The sequence below is a fragment of the Rhinatrema bivittatum genome, chromosome 8 (genome assembly GCF_901001135.1).
Source record: "Rhinatrema bivittatum chromosome 8, aRhiBiv1.1, whole genome shotgun sequence".
NCBI lineage: Eukaryota > Metazoa > Chordata > Amphibia > Gymnophiona > Rhinatrematidae > Rhinatrema > Rhinatrema bivittatum.
In genome coordinates this window covers 36,564,984-36,589,098 of record NC_042622.1, presented here as the reverse complement: position 1 = coordinate 36,589,098, position 24,115 = coordinate 36,564,984, and the positions used below count along the sequence as shown (strand labels likewise).

The following is a 24,115-nucleotide window of genomic DNA, read 5'->3' as shown; positions in this document are numbered from 1 at the left end:
TTCCGGCACCTCACTCAGAAGTCATATTACCCCAACTTTGTTCTCTCTCCATTGGCTTCCTGTTAAATATAGAGTACATTACAAAATCTTGACAATTATTCATACACTTATTTACAAATCTTCTTCCACATGGCTCTGCTCTAATCTCCGTATATATAAGCCTACCAGACAATTAAGATCATTATCAAAAAACTTTTTAGATATACCCTCAGTCAAACTTGCGAGACTGGAAATAACTCATAGAAGATCTTTTTCGGTAGCTGGGCCTATCCTCTGGAACTCTTTGCCTGATTCTTTACGTCTCCTACCTTCATCTCAACAATTTAAGAAAGCATTAAAAACTCACCTATTCCAGAAAGCATTTAACTCCTTGATCAGCACCCAACCATAACCTAAGTTTTTCTCTTCCCTATTAATCAACTGACACCCATCCATCTTTAACCACTCTCCTCTCATATTACATTTTTAGAAGGCACTATGTTTAGCATTCTTGTATCTTTATTTATTTTATGTTTTTTGAACTATGTTTTATATTACCCTATTTGTTTTTACTGTTAAATTTTTAAGTTTTTATCTCTAGATTATGTATGTTTTATTTTTGTTAACCGTTTTTATTAATCTCCCGATTGTAAAAGTGGTATACAAACATTTTTAAATAAATAAATAAATAAGGAAGGAAATCACATACATTTGAAAACCAAAAATTAACCTATAATGAATTTAGAAGATTACTTAAATCTCACCAGATTCATTATGGGATCTCTGTGCTCTAACTATGAAAGAACTGAGGTTCCCTCTGCCCCCCACATGCAAAAGGCAGAGAGAAGTATCCAGCTGGCTGGAGATATGGGCATGCTCATAGGAAACCAGAAAATCACTTCATAAATAAATTAGCACTTGAGGAACTATCAGCCCTATTCCTCTTCATAATGCAAAAAAAAAAGAGAAGTATCATTGACCACAGCCCAGAGGTTTTCAATGAATGGCGAGTGTTTGCAAAAGAACAATTATGAAAATGAGGCATAAGAGGCCTGGCCTATAAAGAGACAGAATTTTGCTCAGAAATAATCATAGTGTTTTTTAAAACTAAGATTTTTTTTTTTAAGACACAGAGGTGAAAGAAAGGAAACAGAAGGCTTTTTTTTTTTTTTAAAAACCCAGCTCGATAAAAATATTGGATTTAATGAACGTAATAGAAACATGGTTAATTAACGCAATAATCATGTACAACCAAGCTTCGTCATGGCAATTTCCGGTCAGTTTACGCAGGTCTACTTTTGAGCCAAAGCTCAGTGCTCTTTCCCCTCCCTCCCCCTCCCCCCCACTACTTTGGTTTTGTTTATTGATTGTAATCGATTACCTTCTTGCATCGCAGCATAGGTGGTAAGAAGGGGGACATTTTTATTTCATTTTTACTTTACTTTTTTTTTTTGCTTTGCTTCTGCATTTTTTAGTACACGCTAAATCACCTTAGCACGTGTGAAAACGCAGAAACGAAACAAATGTTTGTTTTGTGTCGTTTTGAATTGGAAACGACAGGAAACAAAATAACAAACGTTATTGGTGTTTTCAACACTGTTTGCACTTCCCTCCTGCAGAAACGTAGTTAACGGACAGAGAAGCAAAACAGAAATGATTAGTCACATTGAATCCTAGCAGCAACTTAATGTCTCAGGAACTTTCAGAATTATATTTTTATTTATTAAAAAAAAAAAAAAAATAACCAAGAGAAAATAGTTTCTTTCATGTCACTTAAGGGGAAAATAATGTAATAAAATTAAATGCTTGATTGATAGCTTAAAACTAATTACTTCAGAGCACATTGATTCTGTGCCCGGACAACATTGTAGCTTTCTATAAATATTATCCACTTCTGGGCTGTGCATGATCATCATGTATTCCTCTTGCATCTTCTACATACCCAGGAGCAGAAATATGACAATGATGAAAGCTGAACATTTCAGTCTTTTCCCTCCATGAAAGCTGGAAGCATTCATGGGGTGGGGTAGCCTGTCATCGTCCCACCAGCCAGGAGAGTGAAGCATGGGGGGGGGGGGGGGGCAGCTTGGAAAATCTCTCTTTCTCCACCCAGGAAGGCATAGCCTTCAAAGAGGGAGGCATGTTCTCCCCTTGGGGAAGGAGAAAGTGATTCTCCCCCAGCTGATGGTGGGAGAGGAAAGACGAGTGGACCTGGAAAATCCTCTCCCCACCCTCCAACCAGTCCTTTCACTTGGAAGGGGGGTAAGGCATGCATCCTCTTCCTGACCAGGGGGAGAGAGATTCCCCTGGATTCCAGGGACTGTGAACTGAACCATGAGTTGTGATTCTCCGTTTGCATATCTTGTCATAACTGGGTCTACCTTAATTCATTGCCTTCAGTTCAGAGGGGATTGGATTCATTTTTAACAATGATGCCTAGTTCTAATAAAATATTTTAAATCTGCTGTACGCCCGCTGGGGGCCTTCTGAGAACGTGGTCTTTTCTAGTTTGTGACTATAAGGAAAATCCTTAGTGAATCTGAACCAGGAGAGGCAGGAATATTTTAAGAGACTTTTCTTTCCTTTCTACTGCTTCAGTACAAGTTGCAGTCCAAGGTAGGTGCAGATATGTATTATCACCTTTACACTAATCAGGTCAATCACTGCAATTCAGTAAATGACCCGAACAAAGGCATTTACAAGTTGAATATTTTGTAGCTGTAAGTTTTAAGTCCTACTTCTATGTTATGGAATGTTTACATTAACAATATAATTTTTCATATCATTTAATAACTTTTGTTCAAATTCATGACAGCTACTTGGCTTTTGTAATATCGCACGGCACAGAGACATCAAACACCAAACATCCGCCACTAGATGTATTTTTTCTTCAAATACCAATAGGCGAAATATCCCATTCCTCCTAAGGATCCCATAAGGAAGGAGGCGCCAAAGAAAGACGGAGGTTTTCGTTTCACAAGGCGGAAGGCGTTGGGTAACACGGCGGAGAGAAGAGTGGTGTGTACGTCTCCCAACACTTTTCTGAATGCATAGCGCTTTAGTACTCGCTCAAAAAAGGATTGCAAATTGGGCCGGCTTCCATCTTCCCAGTACTTTTTGGATAGTCCAAGGAACTTAAGACGGTGCAGTGTGGCTCCCAGTAGAATGTCAGCTAGGGTAAAAACATGTCCACATAGCCAAAATTCACATTTTTGCCCTGGGGAAGTAAAAAAATAAATAAATAAATTAGAAATTTGAATTCTGGTTCATAACAATATCATGTTATTATTAGGGATGTGAATCGTGTGATCGATCGTCTTAACGATTGATTTTGGCTGGGGGGGGGGGGAGAGAAATCTGATCGTCATGGTTTGTTTTTTGTTTTTTTTAAATCGTTAAAAATCGTAAATCGGGGGACGGCGGGAAAACCGGCACACCAAAACAACCCTAAAACCCACCCCAACACTTTAAAACAAATCCCCCACCCTCCCGAACCCCCCAAAAATGTTTTAAATTACCTGGGGTCCAGTGGAGGGGGGGGGGGGGGTCCCGGCGCGGGAGGGGGAGAGGGCGGGAAAACCGGCACACCAAAACAACCCTAAAACCCACCCCGACCCTTTCAAACAAATCCCCCACCCTCCCGAACCTCCCCCAAATGTTTTAAATTACCTGGGGTCCAGTGGGGGGGGGGGGGGTCCCGGCGCGATCTCCCGCTCTCGGGCCACGGCTGCGTTAATAGAAATGGCGCTGGTGGCCCTTTGCCCTTACCATATGACAGGGCAAAGGTAGCGCCGGCGCCATTTTGGTTCCTGACACCCGATGTCACGAGTGCAGGAGATCGCTCCCGGACCCCTGCTGGACCCCCAAGGACTTTTGGCCAGCTTGGGGGGGCCTCCTGACCCCCCCCACAAGACTTGCCAAAAGTCCAGCGGGGGTCCGGGAGCGATCTCCTGCACTCGTGACGTCGGGTGTCAGGAACCAAAATGGCGCCGGCGCTACCTTTGCCCTGTCATATGGTAAGGGCAAAGAGCCACCGGCGCCATTTCTATTAACGCAGCCGTGGCCTGAGAGCGGGAGATCGTGCCGGGACACCCCTCCCCCCACTGGACCCCAGGTAATTTAAAACATTTTGGGGGGGTTCGGGAGGGTGGGGGATTTGTTTGAAAGGGTCGGGGTGGGTTTTAGGGTTGTTTTGGTGTGCCGGTTTTCCCCCCCTCCCCCCCCTCCCGTGCCGGGAGCCCCCCACTGGACCCCAGGTAATTTAAAACATTTTGGAGGGGTTTGGGAGGGTGGGGGATTTGTTTGAAAGGGTCGGGGTGGGTTTTAGGGTTGTTTTGGTGTACCGGTTTTCCCGCCCTCCCCCTCCCCCGATTTACGATTTTTTGAAGATAAATCGGGGGAATTGCTATTGTATCGCAGCTCTAACGATTTTTGACGATTTAAAATATATCTGATGGTTGTTTTAAATCGTCAAAAAAACGATTCACATCCCTAGTTATTATGTCTGCCTTTCGATAAGATAGTCATAGTGGGTCGATAGATCCCAGGGTTGAGAGTACTCTTCTCCTCCCACAGTTAGTCACAGGATGGCTTATTGATATGGTTAGCAGAGCTGATAATACGACATAAAGAGTACAATATTCAAAAGCCATTCACCAGGATAAAACATTTTCTAAAAACCTGCCCACCATTAACCCAGGCTAAACATACATGTGTAGGTTCTACAACGTTGCATTAGGAGGCATTCCCGAGGGCGTGCTTAGGTCAGGGAGAGAAAAAATAATGCACGCAAATTACATTTTCAAATCTAAATGTGCTATCTTCCGCTGAAAAAAGCACCTGCACCAAGTGCTAATGTCACTACGGCACTTTCACTTCGAAAATTGGCATATGGACTGCGGGCAAAAAGTATTCCAGGAATTTGCAAGCAATGCGGGTAGTTTGAAAATTGCCCTCAAAGAATCCTCTTTCTATTGATAGACATTCCAAAATTTGCAAGTTCTCATTATCCCCTGCGACACAGAGAAATACTGATGAGCTTCGAGATACCTGAAAACACCCTCCTAGAAAACAGCTGACTCCTGAAATGCACACATCTATCTACAAAAAACACACAACCTATGGATGAAACCAACCCCCCCCACCTCACACACACACAAACAGGATTTCTAAAAACACACCGGTGCCATCAAAATACCTATGAGGACCAGGAAAGGGTGCACAGTACTCAAATGTTGAGATTTGTCTACAGATGAGGCCTAAAGAGATACTGTACTGAGTCCTAACCCTGTCCCCCCCTTCTCTGAGACCAAAACTTGGAACAGAACAATTTCAAGTACTTCAATGAAGAAAAGGAAGACTTCAAAATACCATGTGCTCTATGCAAGCCAGGCAAATATATTAGAACAATTACAGGACCATGCAGTCAAATGAACAGTAAGGAGCCCAACTGCCATTATGCAGTCTTTCTTGCTCATATCCTTATAAGAACATGCCATACTGGTTCAGACCAAGGGTCCATCAAGCCCAGTATCCTGTTTCCAACAGTGGCCAAGTCAGAAGTACCCGGCAGGATCCCAAGGGGTAGATAGATTCCAAGCTGCTTATCCCAAGAATAAGCAGTGGATATCTGCAACTTCACCTTAATAATGGTTCATGGACTTTTCCTCCAGGAACTTGTCCAAATCTTTTTTAAACGCAGTTGCACTACAGCTTTCACCACATCCTCTGTCAACGAATTCCAGAGCTTGATTATGCGTTGAGTAAAAAAATATTTTCTCTTATTAATTTTCAGTGTATTACCCAGTAACTTTGTTGTGTGCCCCCTGGTCTTTGTACTTTTCAAGAGTAAACAACTGATTAATGTTTACTCGTTCCATTCCACTCATTACCATATCTCCCTGCAGCCGTCTGTTCTCCAAGCTTGAGTCCTAACCTCTTTAGTCTTTCTTCATAGGGGAATTGTTCTATCCCCTTTATCATCTTGATCACCCTTCTCTATACCTTTTCTAATTCTGCTATAGCTTTCTTGAGATGTGGTGACCAGAACTGAACACAATACTTAAGATGAGGTCGCACCATGGAGCGATAGAGGCATTATGATATTTTCTGCTCTATTCTTCATTCCTTTCCTAATAATCCCTAGCATTCCATTTGCATTCTTGGCTGCTGCTGCACACTGAGCACATTTCAACATATTTTCAATGACGACACCTAGATCTTTTTCCTGAATAGTGACTCCTAATGTGGAACCTTGCATTGTGTAGCTTCCCTAGGTGCATCACTTTGCACTTGTCTATATTAAATTTCATTTGCCATTTGCATGCCCAGTCTCCCAGGTTTACAATGTCCTCTTTCAATTTCTCACAATCCTCTTGTGATCTGACAACTCTGAATAATTTTGTGTCATTGACAAATTTGATCACCTCACTTGTTGTTCCTATTTCCAGGTCATTTATAAATATATTAAAAAGCAGCGGTCCCAGAACAGATCCCTGGGGCAGTGGGCGCCAGTAGAATTAGACCTGTGATGCGGAGACACACGCTGTATCAAGTGACACAAGTACAAAATGCCTTCTCTGTATTAGATATTGAAGAAGCTCTTGCAAAAGAGTTTGAAGTGTTATCTGAAAAGAAAGAAGAAACCCAATGCATACAGAAATTCTATAATAGAATCAGTAACCAAAGGAAAAAGCTCATTGTTCTGGGTGACTCTGTCATCAGAGGCACTAATCTGGGAACTCTTAGTGAGGGAAACACTACAGTTAAATGTCTCCCAGGATCATCGGCCAGCAGAAATGCTATTCAAATAGGGGTGGATTTTAAAAGCCCTGCGCGCCTATTTTGCATAGGCCGCCAGTGCGCGTAAAGCCCCGGGACGCGCGTAAGTCCCGGGGCTTTCGAAAAGGGGCGGGAGGGCGTGCTGGCGCGCCTATTTTGCATAGGCCGCCGGTGCGCGTAAGTCCCGGGGCTTTCGAAAAGGGGCAGGAGGGGGCGTATCCGGGGGCGTTCCCGAAACGATGCAGCGTTTCGGGGGCGGGCCCCCGGATAGGCTCCCCAGGGGACTGCTTTCAACAGGCGTAACTTTGCCGACAAAGGTAAGGGGGAGATTTAGATAGGGCCGGGGGGGTGGGTTAGGTAGGGGAAGGGAGGGGAAGGTGGGGGGAGGGCAAAGGAAAGTTCCCTCCGAGGCTGCTCCAAAATCGGAGCGGCCTCGGAGGGAACAGGCAGCGCGCACTGGGCTCGGCGCGCGCAGGTTGCACAAATGTGCACCCCCTTGCGCGCGCCGACCCCGGATTTTATAAGATACGCGCGTATCTTATAAAATCCAGCGTACTTTTTAAAGATCTACCCATAGTCAAAGTGATCAAAGAAGAAAGCAAAGACTCTAAAGTTGACATTATCATCCATCTGGGAACCAACGACCTTGCTAGAAACAGCATCCAAGTGGTACAGAAAGATTTCCAGTCTCTAGCAAAGCAGATTAGTCACATGGCAACAACCATCGCCTTTTCAGAAGTGTTACCTGTTCAGGGAAAGGGGAAGGAGAGGCTAAGCCGCATTAATAACTTCAATGTATGGCTTAAATCCTGGTGAAAGGAACAAAGTTTTGGATTTATTGGAGTCTGGGGCCGTGCATGGAAGATTAAAAAGCTATATGTCAAAGATGGCTTACATCTGTCTGTGGCAGGTAAAAGGATCCTAAGAGATAAATTCAAATCCTATGTCATAAGGCATTAAAACTAGAAGCTGGGGGTGGCAGAAAGTAATTAGAATGTCACCCCCCAAATACAAATGCAATGGAAAAGGGTGAAATGGATAACAAAACTCAACTAAATAAGGCACAAAAGGAGTCCAAGAAAAGCAGTAACCTGAACAAGAAAAGCTGGAAAGCTATTTTATTTATTTATTTAAAAATGTTTATATACCGCCTTTACAATTCAGAGAATTAATCAAAACGGTTTACAACCAAACATACATAATAACTGAAAAAATGGAAATAAAAAGCGGTATCCAACCAAACATACGTAATAAACCAAAATAAAAACAAATTAAAATGAGCACAAATGCCTGTAGTTTGGGCAATAAAATCCCAGATCTACAAGCCCTAATGGTAGAGGCGGACTTGGACGTTGTTGCTGTCACGGAGACGTGGTTCACGGAATCTCACGATTGGGATACGGCAATACCGGGCTATAACTTATTAAGTAAGGACAGAGAGGACAGGAAAGGGGGAGGAGTGGCTCTTTATGTCAGAAACAATATCCAAGCATCTGAGCTGCAAGGAAGATGGGACAAAGAAGAAGCATTATGGGCCGACCTAAAAAAAGATGATGGGGCATCCATTTTTATTGGAGTGGTTTACAGGCCTCCAAATCAAATGGAAGAGCTTGACAGAGATCTGCTTGAAGACATCCAAAAGATGGGAAAGAAACGAGAAGTGGTGATTGTTGGAGATTTTAATATGCCGGATGTAAACTGGAGAATCCCTTCTGCAGAATCTAACAAAAGTAGAGAGATAGTGGATGCCCGGCAAGGGGCAAGGGGCTCTGTTCAAACAAAGGGTAACGGAACCCACGAGGGAGGAAGCTATACTCGATTTAGTGCTCACCAATGGAGATAATGTCTCTAATATCCAGGTGGGTGCCCACATCAGCACCAGTGATCATCAAACAGTATGGTTTCATATCAGAAATAGGATACAGAGAAGCACGAAGACCCAAGTTTTGCTGTTCAAAAACACAGACTTTGATGAAATGGGGAAGTACCTGGAAGAAGAACTAGAAGGCTGGGAGAACAAGAGAGATGTGGAACAACCATGAACCAAACTAAAAGGAGCAATTACCAAGGCAACTAATCAATATGTTAGAAAAGCAAAAGAAAAATGAAACCTATCTGGTTCTCGAAGGAGGTGGCTGACAAAATAAAAGCTAAAAGAACAGTGTTCAAGAAATATAAAGGATCCCAAAGGGAGGAGCACAAGGAAGAATATCTGATGGAACTGAGGGAAACAAAGAAAGTAATCAAGTTGGCAAAAAGTCAAGCAGAAGAAAGGATTGCCAAAGAGGTAAAGCAAGGTGACAAAACATTTTTCAGATACATCAGAGAAAGAAGAAAAGTCCAAAGTGGTATAGTGAAACTGAAAGGTGAAAAGGATCAATGTGTGGAGAGAGATGAGGAAATGGCAGAAATATTAAACAAATACTTCAGTTCGATGTTCACTAAAGAGGACCCTGGAGAAGGACCGTCGCTAGTTAACAAGAAACTGAAGGGGAGAGGAATAGATGTAACTCCGTTTACAGAAGAGAAGGTATGGGAAGAGCTTGGAAAACTAAAAGTTGACAAAGCCATGGGGCCTGATGAGGTTCATCCCAGGATACTGAGGGAGCTCAGAGATGTGCTGGCGGGTCCGCTGCGTGACCTGTTCAAAAGATCCCTAGAAATGGAAGTGGTACCGAGTGATTGGAGAAGAGCGGTGGTGGTCCCGCTTCACAAGAGTGGGAGCAGAGAGGAGGCTGGAAACTACAGGCCGGTTAGCCTCACCTTGGTGGTAGGAAAAGTAATGGAGTCGCTGCTGAAAGAAAGAATAGTGAACCATCTACAGTTGGAAGAATTGCTGGACCAGAGGCAGCATGGATTCACTAAGGGAAGGTCCTGTCAGACAAATCTGATTGACTTTTTTGATTGGGTGACTAGGGAATTAGATCGAGGAAGAGCACTCAATGTCATCTACTTGGATTTCAGCAAAGCTTTTGATATGGTCCCGCACAGGAGGCTTGTGAATAAAATGAGAAGCTTAGGAGTGAGTGCCAAGGTGGTGGCCTGGATTGCAAACTGGTTGACGGACAGAAGACAATGTGTGATGGTTAATAGAACTTACTCTGAAGAGAGAGCGGTGTTAAGCGGAGTGCCGCAAGGATCGGTGATGGGACCGGTCCTGTTCAATATCTTTGTGAGCAACATTGCAGATGGGATAGAAGGTAAGGTCTGTATTTTTGCGGATGATACTAAGATCTGCAACAGAGTGGACACGCCGGAAGGAGTGGAGAGAATGAGACGGGATTTAAGGAAGCTGGAAGAGTGGTCGAAGATATGGCAGCTGAGATTCAATGCCAAGAAGTGCAGAGTCATGCAAATGGGATGTGGAAATCTGAAAGAACTGTTTTTGATGGGGGGTGAAGGGTTGATGTGCACGGAGCAGGAGAGAGACCTTGAGGTGATAGTGTCTAATGATCTGAAGTCGGCGAACAATGTGACAAGGCGCTAGCTAAAGCCAGAAGAATGCTGGGCTGCATAGAGAAAGGAATATCTAGTAAGAGAAATGAAGTGATGATCCCCTTGTACAGGGCCTTGGTGAGGCCTCACCTGGAGTACTGTATTCAGTTCTGGAGAGTGTATCTCCAAAGGGACAGAGACACGATGGAGGCGGTCCAGAGAAGGGCGACCAAAAAGGTGGATGGTCTTCATAAAATGACTTATGAGGAGAGATTGAAGAACCTAAATATGTACACCCTGGAGGAGAGAAGGAGCAGGGATGATATGATACAGACTTTCAGATACTTGAAAGGTTTTAATGATCCATGGTCAACAACAAACCTTTTCCGTTGGAAAAAAATCAGTAGAACAAGGGGACGCGATTTGAAGCTCCAGGGAGGAAGACTCAGATCCAATGTCAGGAAGTATTTCTTCACAGAGAGGGTGGTGGATGCCTGGAATTCCCTTCCGGAGGAAGTGGTGAAGACTAAAACTGTGAAGGATTTCAAAGGGGCATGGGATAAACACTGTGGATCCATAAAGGCTAGAGGATGGGAATGAAGAGAAGAGCCATGGGGGTGGAGTACTGGAATGGAGGCTACTACCTGATGATTACTACCCTTACTCAATAAGCCTTCGCAACTCCAACATTGCTCTCTGCTTCAATGGCAAGGGGAAATGTGGAAAAGGGGATATGAATTCAGATAACAACCAACAAAGACTGAACTTCACAATCTGGGTAAACAATGAAGCATGGGGGTAGCTTGCTTATTATGGTGGTTACTACCCTAAACCAATTAAGCCTATCACTTTGAATGCATACAGAGTCGCTCTCTGCTTCTATGGCAGGGGGAAATTTGGAAAACAGGATTTGCATTCAGACAACAACCAATAAGGACTGAACTTCACAATCTGGGTAAACAAATAAGAGTGGGGGTAGCTTGCTTATTACGGCGGTTACTACCCTAAACCAATTAAGCCTGATACATCACTTTGAATACATATACAGCACTGCTCTTTGCTTCAACGGTAGTGGGGAAATCAGGAAATCAGGTTTTACATTCAGACAACATCCAACAAGGCATTGATCTGTGCAGTCTGGGTAACCAAGCATTGGGGTAACTTGCTTGATGCTGCGGTTACTACCCTTAACCATTAAGCCTTACGTTCACCTTTGATGCAACTCCAACATTACTCTCTGCATCAATGACAGGGTATGGCAGGAAATTTGAATCACACAGTTACCAGCAAGGGCCCTGAACTTGGTGGTAGATGAAACAGATAAGTATGGGAAAATAAGTGTGGGAGCTTGCTGGGCAGACTGGATGGGCCAATTGGTCTTCTTCTGCCATCATTTCTATGTTTCTGTTTCTCCATCCACTATTCACCTTTGGGAAAATTTACCATTTACCCCTACTCTCTGTTTTCTATCTTTTAACCAGTTGGCAATACACAATAGGACACTGCCACCCATCCCATGACTTTCTAATTTCCTAAGAAGTCTCTCATGGGGGACTTTGTCAAATGCTTTCTGGAAATCCAGATACTGTACACTATATCAGCTGGCTTACCTTTATCCACATGTTTATTTACATCCTCAAAAAAATGTAGCAAATTTGTGAGACAAGACTTCCCTTGGCTAAATCCATGTTGGCTTTGTCCCATTAAACCAGTAGTTCCCAACCCACTGCTTCCATAACATGCAGATTTTCTCTCATGCATATTCATTGTGGATAATCTAAAAACCCGACTGGCTGGGGGGACCCCAGGACAGGGTTGGGAACCACTACATTAAACAATGTTTATCTATATGTTCAGCAATTTTGTTCTTTATGATAGTCCCTATCATGTTGCCTGGCACAGATGTCAGATTCACTGTTCTGTAATTTCCTGAATCACCCCTTGATCCCTTTTTTAAAATTAGCATTATCTTGTTTGATCTTTTGCATTTGCCTGATCTAATCTCAAGGTCTCAATTTACACAGCTTTAGAACGCTGTCGTTATAATCTGGGGAGCGTGAGGGGAAGGGAGACAGAGGCTAGGGTCCTCCTTGCCCCACCCTGTGCACAGTCATACACAGTGAACTGCAACCATCACTTATCGGCCTTTTGGCCGAGATCAAGTGTAGGGTTAAACACAGGGTTTGTTGCCATGAGCTCATGATGAAACCCTCTAGGCCAGAGCTTTCCAAACTTTTCATGTTGGTGACACACTTTTTAGACAAACATAATTTCGGGACACAGTAATTCAGTCTACTAGCAAACCAGAGGTTAAAGGTTAAACGAACAAAATGTATTTCGACAATTTACGTATGTTTCCTTAAATATATACATGATAAAATGTTTCACGACACAACCTATCTTGTGAAAACCTTTCATTTATATTAAAAATATATAATATTCCAAGATTAATGTTATTGTTATAATTTATGAATAACAATAATAAAACAAAGTTATTGTGTTATTCAATTTACCTCTTTAATGAGATATATGAGCTTGATGGGATGAACACAGCTTTTGAATATTTGGTGTTAATAAAGTCCAAAGGGTCTTCTGCGTAATTTTAAAAAGCTGGCCAGTTTCACACTATAAAATTGATAGCCTCATTCAACTAATTATATATGGCTATGAGAGAGAAGTCTGGAATTTATAGGAAGGGACAGAATGTCAATATAAATCCTGCACTTCCAGTTCTGTAACTCTGTGCATCCACTGAAATTCCCCCAAACAATGGAGATTGAATGTTTCCCTTACAGCTCATCATACTGAAAGATATTTTCAAATGCTGGTGTCACCTCACAGTAACAGCAGCACAAACACTTTCCACCTCCAGGCACATTGTGAACTAAAAGAAAACCTCGTAAAAAAGACACTCAAAATCTATACTGCAATCCCATTGTAACATAACAGTAATAACACCAAGGACTCAAACAACAATAACCCTACCTGTGAAAAAGCAAGGGTAAATATTACACTGGGTCCTAGAATACCAATACACCACCTACTGAGGAAACAAAACAAACCAGATTGCTATAGATCCCTATGCTAGCAGAATCTCTCATAATGGTCACACACACAGAGCAGAGACAGACCCTCACCAAATACAGAATACAAAATAAAGGAGCACAAATTAGACAAAAACTGAAATGGAAACCCCAAGAAGCCAGACTCTGTGTATTAACAATGGAAAAATAGAACCACCATTCCTCATAAAACAAATAAAATCAAGAAACAAAGCATCAGTTATAATAGTAAAACCATACTAATAAAATAATATTTTAAAACTACTGATAAATAGAATTTCTATTAATTAAAATCATACATTTTTTACAATTTCCCAAACACCAATAAAATATTTCAAAACAGCACATATATCAAATAACACCCAATAATTAAAACTAATAAGGATTTTAAAAAGCCCCTGCTGTCCATACGTGGGAGCTCTTGATTTCCAGTCACCCTGATATTGTCCAGGATTAGGAGGTTATCCTCTCTCACACAGACTCACATGTCCATTCTCTCTCACACATACACTGTCACATACATACACATTCATGCTTTTACACCCACCATAACCTCTCGCTCTCACAGACACTGACACACTCTCAGGCTCTAAGACACTCTCTCCCCCTCCACACACACCCCCCACACAAACTCTTACTCCCCTGGATTTTCTCATACACACTCTCTCTGGCTCCCTCACGTACACACAAACACACACACCCAGGCAAGCTTCCAGTCATTCTCACACACTGAAACTGACCCCCAGGCAGGCTCCCATTCATTTTCACACCACTCCCTCACCATCCCCCAGGCATGCACACATTCATTCTCACACACACACAGACCCCCAGGCAGGCACCAATTCATTCTCACACACACACATATACTACACACTGGCCGGCACCTATTCTCACAAATACAAACCCCAGGAAGACACCCATACATTCTCATACACAGACACACCCTCAGGCAGGCACCCATGCATTCACACACATACACCCCTAGGCAGACTCCCATTCATACACATGCACACTAAAGGCAGACCCCCTCTCTTTCTTTTGCCAGCAACCTCGGAGCCTCTCTCATTCCTCTGCTGCCACTGTCACTGTTGCCACATGGCTATTGGGGAGGCGCTGATTGCTGCTATTGGCACTGAAGCCCATTCTGCTGCCTCCTCTGTGCAGGCCCCGTGGGTTTCCACTTCCTCCATGTTGATCTCGTACATTGTGAGATCCGCATAGAGAAAGTGCTACTCTTGCACATTACCAAAGATTACATGTGCCAATCAGTAAAAAGTAATTGATTTTTTTTTTTACCTTTGCTGTCTGAACTTAGTTTTCTAATCGGTTGGTCACAGGCTTTTTTGTTCCATCTCCCCTTTCTTATTTTTTTGGCAATTCCTTTCATATTGTCTTTTTTTCTATTTCTTTTCTCTCCATCTGTCTTCTTCCCTCAAACATTGTCAGGTTCTCATTCTCATATGCTTTCTCTCTCTCTCACACACACACACACACACAGGCTCTCACTCTCACATGCTCTCTCTCATACAATCATTCATAGTCTCTCTCTTGCAAATGCTGTCTGACTCTCACACACCCAGGCTCTCTCTCACTCCCTCATGCTGTCTTGCTCAAGCACAGGCTCTCACTATCACATGCTGTCTCTCGCACACACATACAGGTTCTCACATGCTGTCTCTGCAAACATTCAGGTCCTCACTCCCACACCCAATCTCTCAACGCACCTCATACACGCAACCCAATCTCTCAACACACCTCATACACGCAATCCAATCTCTCAACGCACCTCATACATGCACACACTCTACGGGCCCTCAACCTCTCTCTTACCTCTGGGCCTCCTCTTCACGGGTCGCTGCAGGATGGGCTCTGCAGCGGCCCTGATCTTTTCGGACCGATCTGCGGTGGGGGCCTTCTCCTCTTCTCACACGCTGTAATGACGCTGCTCCTCTTCTGCACGTGGCTGATGCTCCTCCCCCTTTCTGCCCGTGCGGCTCCGGCAACATTTTCCTTCCGGGGCCGCGTGGGCAGGAAGGAGGCGGAGCATCTGCACGTTTTGACGTGACCTTGTTCTTCAGGCCGTGGTGAGGTGAGCTCCACCACGGCCATGCCGATCTTCCTGCTGTGTGTCCGCGGCACACAGCACAGCGATTCTTTACTGCTCAGCCGCCAGTGGGATGAGGTCCACCGGCGGCCGCATTGGCTCCCACTTGCCCAGGGGTCAGGAACCTTTTTGGCTGAGAGAGCCATAAACGCCACATATTTTAAAATGTAATTCCATGAGAGCCATACAATATGTTTAAAACTAAGTACAAGTAAATGTGTGCATTTTATGTAAGATCACACTTTTAAAGTACAATAAGTCTCTGAAAATATTACACCAGGCCTTAAGACACCAACACATCTCCTATTAGGAAAACGGACCAAGTCAGGCTGCTATAGAGTCCTACACAGAAACTACACGCCAGCAGAAAACCTCACCTGAATCACGTGCTGTCCCTCACCTAACATAGAATAAAGAGACCAAAACGCATAACAAGAAGCATGCAGAAAAAACTGAATTGGAAACTGCAACAAGCCAGAGTCTCTGTATGCAGTGTAACAAAGGAAAAAAGAAACATCACCCATCCTTATAAAACAAATCAAGAAATATAAAATCGTCAGCAGTAAAACTGTACTAACAAAAAGAACATATTTCGAAACAGCTGAGTGGAATATCCAATAATTAAAAACTCATATAAAACATTTCCAGATACCAACAAAATATTTCAAAATAGCAGACACAAAGACCCAGTAATGAAAAATAATAAGGATACAAACATTTTTTTGCTCTGCATACCTGGGAACGTTTGATATCCAGGTGTCCTGAGATTGTTCTGAATTAGCAGGAGGTGGGGTGGTTTGTTTGGAACTTTCTCCTCTCTCAGTCACATACCAGCGCTCTCTCTCACACTGGCTCTCAGTGACACACCTATACACACATGCTCTCAGTACTCACATATACACATGTTTTTTCTCTCTCTCTTATATAGGCTCTTAATTACACATTTACACACATGCTGTCTATCTTTTCACGCTTACACACAGACAGGCTTTCAATCACACACATACATGCTGTCTTTTTCTCTCACACACAGACTCTCATTCACATGCTTACAAACATGTCCTCTCTTTCTCTCATTTACACACAGGCTCTCAATCACATACTCACATGCTCCCTCACCTAAATCAGCTCTCAATCACAAACAGACACACATTGTCTCTCTCTTACTTATACACACAGGCTCTTAATCATACATACACATGATCTCTCTCACACACAAAGGATTTCGATCATACACACATACTCTTTCACACAAACAGGTTTTCAATCACAAACTTACACATACAGGTTCCCAATGGTAAACTTACATTCATGCTCTCTCTCTCACAGGCAGGCTCTCAATCACAGACATTCTCTCACACACACACACACGCCCCCCGCCCCCGCGGCCCAGAAGAGGAAGTGGAGAGTATCGGGTGCCTGGGCGGCAAGAAGAGGCCACGCTAGTGCGCTCGGCATCGGCCCGAAGAAAAGAAGACTGCAGCGCGGCTCGGAGGAAAATGAAGAGCTTCAACCGCGGCCGATGGGACTCCGCCTCCGCGAGGGCTGAAAATGAAGAGGTTAGCGTTGGGAGGAGGCTGCTGCTGCCGCGAGTTCCCGGAGTGGGGGTGGGGGAGAGAGAGAGTGAATGAGCGAGCAAACACAGCTTGCTCGCTCATTCACTCTCTCTCTCCCCCACCCCGGGAACTCGCGGCAGCAGCAGCCTCCTCCCAACGCTAACCTCTTCATTTTCAGCCCTCGCGGAGGCGGAGTCCCATCGGCCGCGGTTGAAGCTCTTCATTATCCTCCGAGCCGCGCTGCAGTCTTCTTTTCTTCGGGCCGATGCCGAGCGCACTAGCATGGCCTCTTCTTGCCGCTCACGCACCCGATACTCTCCACTTCCTCTTCCGGGGGGGACGGGAAGAAGAGAGCACGCAGCTGTCCTGCCGCGTTCCGCCCGGGCGGAGGAGGACCGGGGAGCAGCTGGGTCAGCGGGAAAGTGTGGCGACACTTGTCTGCGAGCCAGATGCAGCCCTCAAAAGAGCCATATCTGGCTCGGAGCCATGGGTTCCCGGCCCCTGCACTTGCCAGTGTGTCACGTGCACCGGGCTTGCGCGACACACCGGCACACCTCAGGCGACACAGTAAAGTGTCGCGACACACACTTTGGAAAGCTCTGCTCTAGGCCTTTTGACTAAGACTAAGGGGTAGATTTTCTAAAGTTGCACGCGCACATGGACACCCAATTTTATAACATACGCGCATGTTATAAAATCGGGGGTCGGTGCACACAAGGGGTGCACAATTGTGCAACTTGCGCGTGCCAACGCCCCTGGCCTTCCCCCATTCCCTCCCAGGCCGCTCCAAAATCGGAGTGGCCTGGGAGGAAACTTCCCAACCCCCTAACCTAACCTCCCTTCCCCTAAACCTCCCGGCCCCTAGCCCTATCCTAACCCCCCCCCCCGACCATTATTTTACCTGTTACGCCTGCCTTTGGGCAGGAGCACCGGCAGCTTGCAAGCACGCGATCCTCCGACAGCGAAAAATGGCCGCTGTGCCGGAGGCCTCTGGCCCCACCCCACCCCCCGCCCCCTTTTTTGAAGCCCCAGGACTTAGACGTGTCCCGGGGCTTTAGGCCCGGGGCGCGTAGGCTTTTTAAAATCCAGCCCTAAGTGTAGTTGTGTAAGTGAGAGAGAAGAAGGATTAACGCCCCGCCATTTGACCCCATTGGGGACCCAATTATATAATGATAATTGCCAAAGAAGGACGATTAAACCTCCTCCCCCCCCCAAAAAAAAATTGCAGTTCCTTCTCGAGCGGCTCTCACCAAGTTGATTCTGCTCATTGAAGAGGCGGCTCTTGGTGTTCTGCCCTTATTCTGAGCAAGCATTACTCAAATTTCACACACAGGCAGCTGACTCCTTGGATTCCAAGCACAGCACTTTATTCTCTTTGCTTGCTCAGTTACTGCTGGCTGCCTCCTGTCTGTCGGGGCCCCGAAAACGTGGGAAAGATCATTCAGACCCTCAGGGCAGCAAAGGTCTCACAAACGAGCTGGTCAGGGTCCCGTGCAGGATTCCACCTGACACCTTGGGAGCCCGCTCCCTCAGCACATCCCTGCTCGAGCAGAGGGATTGGGTAGGCAGGAGGGGTGTGCAGCCAAGACGTTTCTGCTTCATGTCATTTTTTTTTTTTTTCTGTCTTGTTTATTTGGTTTTTGATTTTGTTCTGTTTCATTTCCTTTTGTTTTGAATAAACAGCCCCTGCACGTGGCAGAATTGCTCCGAAAAGCTGCAGGTAGGAGTTAAACTGAGTGCGTGGCCAACCAACGGCCTGTCAAAAAAAAATAAAAATGTGCTGCCGTAACCACCTACATTTCACAGCTTTGTGCCCATAATCAAAACATCACAAGCTCAACTGAAATTACAGAACTCAAATATTGCAAAAAAACACAAGTTTCAAATTATGTAATGTTAAAGGCAGAGCACAGTGTTTGCTGTAAGGTACTTTATGCGTGCAAGCTAGAAGTCACAAGTCAGTACTATAAACAAAGAATACAGGGATGGGAATAATAAAATAGTCATAAAAACTCAATCTCCTATATGGGAAGGCCTCTGTTACATTTCAGGAACACGGATTTTTCTGTACACTAGTGCATAATGGGCCAGATGTACGAAGGATTTTCTCCCATTTTGTCTTTTTAGGGGAAAATGCTGAGCACACAAGGCCCAGTGTTGGAAACTAGCAAATGTAGTTACCCATAATGGGGTGAATTTTAAAAGCATGCTACACACCAGAACTGGGAGATACACGCGTATATCCGGCCGGCACACGCCAAGTGGATTTTAAAAGCCTCCTCCCGATACGCGCAGAAGTAAGAAGATATGGGCATGGTCTGGGTGGGACATGGGCATTCCCGGGCCTTTAACATGAAACGTGTGCCGGGGTCCCCGCCACATAACTTTACTACTGCTATGGATGGCCTGTAAGCAATAAAATAAAACAATCTAGCGGAGTTTTAAGGGGTGGTTCTAACAGGGTAAAAGGGAGGCTATTTAACAAGGGGGTTAGGAAGACCTTTCCCTTACCTGGACAAACTGGGGAAACTGGTAATTGCATCGGCGCGCATGTCTACTAAAATCCCCCCCACTTACAAGGTAGAAGTGGCATTTGTGCGCACATGCACACATCCGTATAAAATTGTCTCACATGCATGCACGTACAGCCTATTTTATACCATGTGCACATATCTGCGCTACTAAAATGGCTGCGTCCTTTGGCGCAAGCCGGCATACGTGCCTACACGCCGGTATCAAAGTTACCCTCCCCCTTTGTGCCAGTCTGAATGGCAAGCAGTTTAGCATGTGACCAAATAAATAATAAGTATTATTAATGCATGCAGGAGCTTTAGCAAACAGTCCTTGTGCCTTATTTTATGACCCCCATGGCAGATCTTTGGAATTCCACTGCTCTCAGAGTTGCAGCAACACTAGGGTGTGCTCTGCTGAGCTAAACCCGCCTTACCCAAAGACTGGATTTCAAAATGAAAATAATTCACTGCCTCCACCCCCTCCCCCCTGATTCATTTATCCTCCCAGATCCCAGCTGTCCCTATTACAACAGCATTAAAATAAAACACACTAGGGAATGCTTTGCCCCAACAGGGCAATTTATTTCACTGCCTGCTCTGGATAAATAAGTATTGTAGCCTTGTAGTGCACACACAGGAAAGTAGGGAAATAAAAGTTAACAAGCAAAAAATAATAATAATATAAAGTGATACCTTTTAATTGGGCCTGCTTAATGTATTATATTTATTTATACACACTTGATTTATTGCCTAGCTTACAACTGTAGGAATTAAAAAAAACCCAAACATGTTCCAAGCATAGATAATTAACACATCAAGAAAAGCATAAAACAGAATAACTAATTTGATTAAAACAGAAACATAAATCATATATTATTAGAACTAAAACAGAGATTAATTAAAAATGTAAAATATACAATAAAAAGGAAATCTAAAACAAATCAGCTGGGTGGATAAGCTTATATGAAAAGAAAAGTTTGGAGGCTTTTTCTGAATTTCAGATAATTTTTTTCTAAACGTAGATCCATTTCTTGACTAAATTTCGGGAGCTAATACTCCCTTCCTCAGGCCTGAAATGAAAGTGTAGAAATCTATTGGCACAATAAGAAGCATCACCTTTTATATATATATATAGATATATATATTTTTTTTTTTTTACTTGTAAACCTTCATTTCTCTACCTGTTTGGTAATATCCTGACACTCATTCTTGTCTAGGCAGCTTATAAGAATAGTACCATTTTTTTTTGTTTTGGTTTTTTTTTTTTTTAGCTGTAATGCTCCTGTCCCAGGTCACGTTTTTCCTTATTGCTGTCACAGATGTTCTTTCACTGGATACCTTCCTTCCCTATGCAAGCAGAAGTGTAAAAAGATAGCCAATAATTAGTCTGACCTCTGTGGGTCCTCTGTAAGGCACCGGGCAGAATGTTTGCATGAATGAGTTTGCAGAATCAGTGCAGGGCACACACTTAACATAAAAGACAGCTCCTGGCCATTGTTTCCAGAGGTAATGATCTGCATGATAATACTTTTCAAATAAAGCCAGTTCTTAGAAGTAACAGTGCGAACTCATAAGAAACATAGAAATGACAGCAGAAAAGGATTAAATGGTCCATCCAGTCTGCCCAGTAAGCTTATGGTAGTATCTGCTACGCCATGTGGGTTACCCCTATGCGTATCAGTTTCCCAGACTGTAAAAGTCAGGGCCCTCGATGGTTGCTGTTTGAATCCAGTTCCCCGTTATGGCTTGCTGTCGAAGCAGCGAGCATTGTTAGAGTTGCATCAAAGCTCAGGCTAATAGGTTAAGGGCAGTAACCAAAGTGCATAAGCAAGTTACTCCCATACTGTAAAAGTCAGGGCCCTTGGTTGCTGTACAAATCCAATTCCCCTTTCCCCCCTGCCATTGAAGCAGGGAGCCATGATGGAGTTATATCAACAGTATGAAGGCTTACTGGTTAAGGGTAGTAGTAACCGCCATACCAGAAAGTTACTCCCATGCACTCTTCTCTTCATTTTCATCCTTTAGCCTTTACGGATCTACAGTATTTATCCCATGCCCCTTTAAATTCTTTCATTGTTTTGGTTTTCACCACCACAATCTCTGGAAGGGCATTCCAGGCATTCACCACCCTCTCGGTGAAGAAATATTTTCTGAAGTTGGTTCTGAGACGTCCTCCCTGGAGTTCTATTGATTTCTTTCCAATGGAAAAGATTTGATGTTTGTACATCATCAAAACCTTTCAGGTATCTGCGCCTCCTATGTTTCACTTTTCATTCACTTTTCATTCTCTCTACTCCTTCAGGCGTGTCCACTCTATTGCAGAACTTGGTATCATCTGATTATAGAGAAACTTTACCTTCTATCCATTCCACAATGTCGCTCTCAAAGATACTGAACAGAACTGGTCCCATTACTGATCCCTGTGGCACTCCACTTAACATGGCTCTCTCTTCAGAGTACATTCTATTTACCATTACAAGCTGTCTCCTATCAATCAACCAATTTGTAATCCACACCACCCCCTTGGTGCTGACTCCCAAGCTTCTCATTTTGTTCACAAGCCTCCTATGCGGGACAGTATCAAAAAACTTTGCTAAAATCCAAGGAGATGACATCACGCGCTCTTCCTTGATCCAATTCTCTAGTCACCCAATCAAAAAAATCAATCAGAATTGTCTGACAGAATCTTCTTTTGGTAAATCCATGCTGCCTTGGATCCAGAAACTTACCGGATTGTAGATAGTTCAGTATCCTTTATTTTTTCAGCATCTCCATTAATTTTCCCATTACCGAGGTGAGGCTAACCGGCCTGTAGTTTCCATCTTTCTCTCTGTTACCACTCTTATGAAGTGGGACTACAACCGCTATTCTCCAATCTTGCGGCACCCACAGCCATTTCCGGGGATCTGTTGAACAGATCATTAAACAGCTTGCAATGTAATACACAACATCTTTGTTTGGCCACGTTGGACGTAGAGTCCCTATATACCTGCATCCCTCAAGATGAAGCCATTAATATCACGATGGAATATTTCGAACTTTGTCCCCGTCCTCACCGGATTCCTTCAGAATTTTTGCGATCTCTGTTAACAATCTCATTAACAAAGAATTATTTTGCTTTTGAATGTCAGTTTTACCAGCAGATTTGCTGAACAGCAATGGGTGCCACAATGGCCCCTGATTTGGCAAATCTATATATGGGCTATTTTGAAAAAACTTGGATTCATAATAATCATCCTTTTTCTCAACAGATTATAATGTGGAAACATTATATTGATGATATATTCATTATTTGGCAGGGGACGAAAGAAGATTTTGATTCTTTTGTATTATGGTTGAACTCATGTAACACTCATTTACGCTTTACTTTGAATTTTCAAACTCATCATATTACATTTTTGGATATACTGATCACAAAAGAAGTTGGAGGCTTTACTACTACCCTATATAGAAACGCTGTTTGCAGCAATATTTTGCTACATTTCACAAGTGCCCACCCACGACAATTAAAGGAAAATCTTCTAATGAACCAATTTTTCAGGATTCGTAGACTTTGTACCACAAAAAAAGAATACCAACATCAATCGAAGGATCTATCAGATAGGTTCCTTGCTCGGGGGTACCCGGTTTGCTGTGTTAAAAGAGCTTTTTAAAGAGCCAAACACACCAATTGTGATTGGTTATTTTTAACCTGTAGAAGAGAGGAAGAGGAAGTTTTAACATACATTATTCCTTTCTCTCCCATGGCGAAAACTATGAAAAATTTGATTCTTCAGAATTGGTACATTTTACAAATATATGATGAGTTTCAGATAACACCCCATTGTACCTACACACGAGGATCTAATTTGAAAGACCAATTGGTACAGTTGGATTCAACATTAAAACCAGTAGGCGGAAGTTGGAGGCTCACATGCACCGTGTGGAGAGTGTTCTGTATGTCATATTATGATGCATACTTCCTCTATTTATTTTTCATCTATTCAGGAGACAGTGTGGCTAAAAACCCATACTACCTGCAAGACAGCTGGAGTGATTTACATCATTAAATGTCCTTGTGACAAATTTTACGTGGGCAAAACAAAGCGTTCTTTAAAAACAAGATTGAGTGAACATCGTTCATGTTTGGCACACAGTCATTTCAATGCCATTTTAGTTTCTTACTGTCAAGATATGTCTCATATTTTTGATGATCTGCAGGTATGCGTTTTGGAACATTTGACATTACATTGGCGCGGAGGAGATTTAAATTTGAAATTGTTACGATCTGAACAGAAATGGATCCATAGGTTACAGACCGTACATCCAATAGGGCTCAACACCAGCCTATAATTAAATGTTTTTCTTTGAAAGAGAGGTTGAGTGCCGGAATGACATGATGGGTGATGTGGTGCTGTCCTATTGGTTACATGAGATTGTCACACTATTTAAACCAAAAGATGCCGGGAAAATGGTCTGTGTTCCTGAGTAAGAAGAAGCGGGAGACATGTTGTCCCATGTAAGGATTCAGCACTTCAAGCCAACAATAAAGATAAGTATTACTCTACATGGTTGGTTTAATATTGGTTATATATGGTTTTTTGAAGGGAAGGAACATGGAACGCTTTTGAAGGGTATAAACATCTGGTTGTACATTGATGAAAGAAGGTAATTATATTTTTTATTTAAAACTTTTTTATACCGGTA

The 24,115-nt window shown here is 43.4% G+C and overlaps 1 protein-coding gene across 2 annotated transcripts in view; it reads right to left on the bottom strand.

Moving 5' to 3' along the window:
• Positions 1 to 1,389: 1,389 nt before the first annotated feature.
• GDAP1L1 (ganglioside induced differentiation associated protein 1 like 1) overlaps positions 1,390 to 24,115 on the bottom strand; it is a 175,534-nt gene continuing 152,808 nt past the window's right edge. For both annotated transcript variants that reach the window (XM_029611674.1, XM_029611673.1), the window contains exon 6: positions 1,390 to 3,196. In XM_029611674.1, the coding sequence (XP_029467534.1) occupies positions 2,853 to 3,196 (344 nt within the window). In that variant the 3' untranslated portion in view covers positions 1,390 to 2,852. The remainder of the gene's footprint in view (positions 3,197 to 24,115) is intronic.